Source organism: Archocentrus centrarchus, chromosome 15, assembly GCF_007364275.1.
Source record: "Archocentrus centrarchus isolate MPI-CPG fArcCen1 chromosome 15, fArcCen1, whole genome shotgun sequence".
NCBI lineage: Eukaryota > Metazoa > Chordata > Actinopteri > Cichliformes > Cichlidae > Archocentrus > Archocentrus centrarchus.
The window spans coordinates 18,411,052-18,417,799 of NC_044360.1; the positions used below are offsets into that span (position 1 = coordinate 18,411,052).

The window sequence follows — 6,748 nt, forward strand, 5'->3', positions numbered from 1 at the left end:
ATCAAAGGTGTAAAATCAAAGAAATCCTGATTTAGCGCAGTCAGTGAATGCCATGATGTCCATGAGTTTGTAACTTGTTCTAACTTGTGTCTTAGAATTTGGGTGTTTTACGAGTTTCATTAACCCACTCGCTTCAATATTTCGCCCCCAAAAGAAATACAAAGACCTGCTCAGTTACATTCCGACTCCGTCATATCCACAGGATATGCTGCTGCTGAAAGCTTTCCCAAGTGCTCCTGTTATTGTCATCATTCCTGTGATTGTAATGTGATTAAGCTACCACAAACAGGATAAATTGTGATTTTAATCTAAAGTAAAATAGTATTTTTAGTCTATAGTGTAATTGTACTTTGACCAGACAGTTGGAGCGCGCCCAAAAAGTCCTCCTCCGGGGCTTTTGCATTCCCACTTTCTCATTACAGAAAGTTGGCACGGGGAACTAGCAGGACATTTACTCAAAAAACCAAAGCTTTGATGCAGAATAATCATTAAATGCTCATTAGACAGAAACATTTAGTTTATGAATAATGCATTTGCCTGGTGGCAAACCCAGACCACCCTGCACCATGTCATGTAACAGCGGCCAGTTTTACAATTTCCCATCTTCTACATCAGACAGTTTCCACCAATTTCTTGTAGCTAGACATGATGTCTCCAGAAACGTGACCAAAACCTCTCTGTTCAATCCCGCATAGCGTGCATATGCTGGTGTAGTCTCGATATCTGTTAGAAGTAGAACTTGTGTTTCTTTTTCTTTTAAACCATGACATGACAGAGTACCACAAACACAACACAAAAACAAAAAACATTATAATTTTATTTCTATATGATTAATTGCAGGCTGGCAAAAGAGAGGTCTGTTCCAACGTGCTCCGTCCTCCAGTCTGTGGTTTTAGTAATACTATGAAAAATAAAATACTCTTCAGAGATTTGATTTGAAACATTTTATTTATTTATTTATTTTTTACTTTTGTCCATCTGCAGTGTGCAGAGTGTTCACACCAGCTGGCGGTATGCTGTATACGGGGCCATTAATGTGCATTATCACAGTGATCACAGTTCTGTCCAAACAAACACCCACATCTCCCCTCTCCACTGAAGGGACTGTAAATCAGACAAAGGAAAATTTACTAATAAAAGACTAATTTGAAGGCGTGTGTGCGCGAGCGTGCGTGAGCGCGCACGCGTTCGCATCAATGCGCCACGCTTCAGTGCGCTCTCCGAAGGGGATAAGTGGGAATGGGAGAGGAGAGAGACGACAGTGCGGAGGAAGATTCAGTCGGATAAGTAACTCGCGGAGACTTCGTTACCGAGGTCCGCTGCACCTGCTGCAACTTCCTTGGCTCCCAAACGGCATTAACATCGTCTTCCATGTCCGGTGGGTAAGTTGGCATGCCGTACCGGAGATTTTACTCTTAAATATAAAACAAAACAAAACAAAAAAACTAAAACTAAAAAACAGCCATTTTTTAGCCAGATCATTCTGTCACGATGCTGCGCGGTTCAGCTGTCAATATTTTAAAACCGTCAACCCAAAAGATCGGGTACTTTTACTTGATCGGAGAGAGGGAAATCAACAGTCACGTAACTGAAGAGCGTTAATGTTGTTTATAAATTATGAAAAACATACTGAACTTATCCTGCTCGCTGAGGAGGCAGCTGGACTCCGCGGCAGATGTGGAGACAAAAGGAGTAACCGAGTGAAAAACTGAGACAAAGGATGTTGGAAATCATTTTGCCTCAACACTGGCTGCGCTTGCTTCGCAGTGGGACCCTCAATTTCACTAGAAAAGAAAAAATAAAATACAGATGCACTGATATATATTTTTTCAGTAGGATATTGGAATTCTGCGTAGGCTTAGAGCAGATCCAAACCGGCTGACTGCACATCACGCATATCAAATCTTTATTGTATTTTATATATAACCCAATTATTTGCACAATTTTTTTTATGACAAACCATAAATAAAATTTATATTCTTGGCTAATTTTAACAATAACTATAGATTGTTCTGCGCTAGCGATAATTCTGACCCTGGTTATCCTGCTATTGTGTTAAATAACATGAAACGACTTATTGTTCACCTTTACTAATAATAACTATTCTATTGCAGTTTAACGATGGATCATACTTTTCTGCCTCGGTCCATCTGGACCGGTGACAGTAAGTTCCTCCAGCATCCATCAGATCTCTACACCAGTGTGGTCGTTACGCGCAGCATCCCTGCAGGCACGTGCTTTGGTCCATGCGTGCTCCAGAACACTTTCTACGACTCCATCGCTTTTATAGCGCAGAAATCCTGTGACAGGAGAGCGAAAGCCTGTGTGTTCAGGGTGCGTACGCAACAACTTTGAAATCAAGTCTTGTAACTATACTTTGTGGTATCTTGACTTAGTTGCTATATAACTCAACGGGAACATGATTTCAAAATTAGTGTACTTTCCACACAAAGATTTATTTTTATTTCACACTAAAGGCATCCTATTTTCGTATTATGTCTTTTTTTTTGACAATCTGGGGTTTGTGTCACTAAACTGCTGTGTTAAAAATGTCACTGGTCACCTGCCATCTATTAACTTAAATCACAAAAATCTACATTTATGATTCACAAGCCTGTTAGAAAGACAGCTTAAAAATAAAATAAAATCCGGTAATTCGGGAACTCGAGTAAAATATCAGTGGTTTCTATCAACAGGTCGACCCTGAGGCAATGCGTAATTCTGCCTTGGTGCTGTCCTGGTTGAGGCTTGTGCAAGCTGCGCGCAACGGGGAGGAGCAGAACACAGAAGCCTTTTTGAAAGCGGGTCAGCTGTACGTGCGGACTACTCGGGACATACGGCAGGAAGAAGAGCTGCTGATATGGTATGACCGTGAGCTGTCTCATCTGCTGGGCTTCACAGATATAACAAAAGGATCAAAAGAAGGTGAGGCTTTGATTTTTAATGCGTGTGCAAGCTTAAATCAAATTTTATGTCACTCCCAAATTATTGATATGAAAGTAAATAATCACATCATATAATTTTCTTTTGTCTCTCTTTCAGAATTAAAATGTGGACGGTGTAACCAGGTCTTCGGACATGAGTACCCTTTCCTGGCTCACTGCCGATTCTTATGTGCTCACGTAAAGACTGACAACTGGAGCCGTGAGCTTTACGAGCACAAGCACGTGGAAATTAAGAAGCAACACCGAGTCACAGATTTCCATAACATTGCCAGAGATTTGGAACACAAAAGAACTGGAAACACCGACGACGCAGAGACTTCACCGAAGAGGAGGAAATACGAGGAAACTCTTTATCCCAAATGGCGAAAAACTGTTCTGTTAGAGAAAACAAATATTTCAAATGATGACAATATTGCACCGTCGACCAAGAGTTACGACCAGGTAGCAGGAGACGCCTCTTCCTCTGAGGGGAAACTGAAACCGGATCTTTTGGAACGTAAACGTGAGGAGTTTGCTCAAGGTGGAGAATCCAAGGCGACTTTTACGCACGACAGAGAGGTGGATGCGCGGCCGGTGACAGGAGAGGGCTCTAGCGTGCATTTAAGCACCAACAGTGCGTTTTCTCTGGTGATATCTAATAGCCAGGGCGAACAGAAAAGCGCATTTTGTAAACCGAGTAAAAGAAGTTCTCCCGTTGACCCCCAAGCGCACCTCAGCAGAGCTTCAACAGCCCCCTCTAGCCGACTGGAGGAGATGACTGATGCGTTTACTTCCAGGACCGCTGTGGGATACAATAATCTTGTGGGATCCAGCATCCTAAGCAGTGACTTACATACTGTACCCTCTCCAGTTGCATTAAACAGTGGTTTCCATTACGCGCCGGAGCACTGGTCTAGAAACATAGGCGCTCAATTGCAAACCACATCATCTCTCACCATCCTTCCTCCGACTTTTACCACATTGGGCGTGTCGGTGCAGAACTGGTGCGCCAAATGCAATCTGTCCTTCCGCATGACCTCAGACCTCGTTTTCCACATGCGCTCTCACCACAAAAAAGAGTTCGCGGCGGAATCTCAGGTGAGAAGAAGGAGGGAGGAGAAACTTACCTGCCCGATCTGCCACGAATACTTCCGAGAGCGGCACCACCTGTCAAGACATATGACCTCCCATAACTGAGAGAAAACCGGGGACGGGGGCACTCTTTATTTATTACCTAAATGATACTCATATTTAACAAGCTTAGACTCCGATTCAAGCCGAGACTTGAGTGTATAACTTTGAATGTAGGTAGCTGTATAATAACAAAAAGGACACATGTCCATCGCAACTTGTCCACTAGATGACGATAGAGGTACGTGTAAAGTGATCTCAGTACAGTTTGTCCTTTCAGTTCTCTGTGTTAAGTTGATTATTTTGTGCCTTACGGAACTCAGGAGGGACGGAGAGGTTTCAAGGACAGCTCATGATTGTCATAAATATCTCAAAGCAATTCTCTTATTTAGGCTATCTACTGTTCCCCTGATTTAAATTGTACAGGAGGTATGGGTTGAGTGTGTTTGCACATTCGTTTTAAAATCTAAAATTATAAAGAAAAAAAAAAAAACCTCCAAAACGTGTGGTGTATTTTGTTCCATTATCATGTTGGTTAAAATCAGAAAGACTGTCAGTTTTTCCAGTTCCAGTAGGCGGTGACTGAGACCACAGTTTCCCTTGTATTGAGCATTCAGTGTATTGAATATATATCAGATATGTTTTCTTTTTTGTTTAGGCTGTCAGAAATGATATGAGAATTGTGTAATTTATAGAAAAATTAAGATAATTTTGTTCTCACTCTGCTGTCATGCTCTGCTTGACAATATGAGTATGCATCTGTATAATATCCCTGTGGCATCTGAGATTCGTACCCAACATTTCAGCACGCTATTTGAACAAATGAGCCGAAATAAGGTCAAATTAAGCAGCTCATTTACATGCTGCCCGCCCAAAAAAAAAGAAATCAATTATTAATTTTGTAAATTTCTGAGTTATCATTCATCTGCAGACTTGGATGGAGGCCATGTAGACCACACCACTTTGAACTTGTGATTTTATGTTTATCCACCAATCATGTGCTGCTTACTTTCCATTGGGGTTAAGCTGTGGACAGATGGACATAAATAGTTCTCTGTTGCAGGTAAATGAGCCGGGAAGAAGGCATGGAGTTCGTGGAAAAGTCAAGCGTAGACCTTGTTCTGTCAGTCTGTAACATAAGCAGGGATGTAATCCCCACATGCATTGTCATCTACCTTATTTGATTAAGACAGTTAAACTTCCCAGGAAACAGATTTATATTATGCTTTTTATTTGTGATCAGTTGAAGAGCATCATCTAAAGGTTTTATAACTAGGACTGACACAAAAACTGCTCAATATCCTCACATATTATTATTTCTATAAATATGTATTGAGTTTTAAACAAGCACTTACCTTTAGGTAGCTCAAATATTAAAATCCCTACTAAAATCTTGGCTGAATAAGTGTCCCAAAAGTTTGAATCTAGAGACTTTATATTCTTTTTTGAAGAGCGGTTTTACAGTTTCTAAAAGGAAATTAGATTTATTAATAAAAAGAAACCTGCTCTACACGATTAAATGGGCAATTAAGATACACAGTATCACTCTATTAATGCCATGTTCTAATAAACAGCACTATTACTTCTCTGAACTCAGTAACCATGTGAGGAAAGAGCTATTTCAGCCCAGACACAGAAAATCCTCTGTTGTCTAATAATGGCCGTATTGCTCTCCTTTAATTGAACAGTCATCATATGGAAAAACAAATATTGTTCTTGGTTCCCCGTTTGCCTCGTTTCATTTAGGCTTTTAGGCATTTTGGGCTCTGAAAGTGAGCCTAGACTACTGTGGTTTTCTTGGTTGGAAATGACCATTGTAAGTACTCTCCTGTGACCATGATTGCGGTTGACATGGGGTTCACTTTCTAATAGCAGAGTGCAGGTCCAGACCATAAATGGGATCAGTTAAGAAATTGAGAGGGAGAGAAAAAAAAAGGTTTGGATGTGTTCGTTACATTTGAGCCAGCCTACTTTAAAGCTACAACTTCTGTTAATGTAAACATGATTTATATAAACCCTAATTACAGCCATCATCCTAATTTAAAAGGAGGTTAGGCGCTGTAAATCGTAACATGATTTGCAGTTACTGAATATTTCCACTTGTGTGGAATGGAGAAAACTGAATCACACTTTTGTATGTCAGGCATCGCTCTTTCCCCTCCTCTGTCACTCGCCACCATCTTCAAATGTGGATTTAAAGATCATCTTTTTTACATTGTTTTTGGTCATCTCCTCTTTATGAGTTGCAGTAAAACAGAGCTGCACTGTCAAAAATTTTCAAGTTTCGTTGTTTCTCTGAGTCCTCCCCTTTTTTTTACTGGCTAAAAGAAAAAGTTCAGTTTAATTTTTCTTTTAGAGTGTAAGTGTAAGAAGATTTCTACAAAGTGATCTAGATGAATTAAATAAAATCATTAAATGCAAATTAGTAAAAATATTCACAATCTTTGACAAAAGACATAAATTACAGTAAAAAGTGTATGTGCAGAAAGTGGAAGTCGCTTAAAATTTGGAGTAAAAATAATCTGCATTTCTGCTTTGGCCCTGGCAGAAATGAAAAAATTAATAAAGAAAGTAAAGCAGAAATGTAGATTATTTTCACTCCAAACTTTAAGTGACTTCAACTTTCTTCACACATACTTTTTAGAGTGCATCACTGTCTGGTACTTCTGCTGGCTGGTCCAGATTTTGATGAT

General features: G+C 40.1%; 1 protein-coding gene across 2 annotated transcripts; it reads left to right on the forward strand.

Annotated features, from left to right (window-relative positions):
• Positions 1–1,268: 1,268 nt before the first annotated feature.
• Positions 1,269–4,493, forward strand: znf488 (zinc finger protein 488). Of its 2 annotated transcripts, none has more exons than XM_030748447.1 (4): positions 1,269–1,382; positions 2,115–2,334; positions 2,697–2,925; positions 3,043–4,493. In XM_030748447.1, the coding sequence occupies exons 1-4, from the start codon at positions 1,372–1,374 to the stop codon at positions 4,119–4,121; spliced, it is 1,539 nt and encodes a 512-aa protein (XP_030604307.1). In that variant the 5' UTR covers positions 1,269–1,371; the 3' UTR covers positions 4,122–4,493. The 2 variants fall into 2 exon arrangements, with proteins under 2 accessions (XP_030604307.1, XP_030604308.1); XM_030748448.1 differs by having other exon boundaries at positions 1,275–1,378.
• Positions 4,494–6,748: the final 2,255 nt, after the last annotated feature.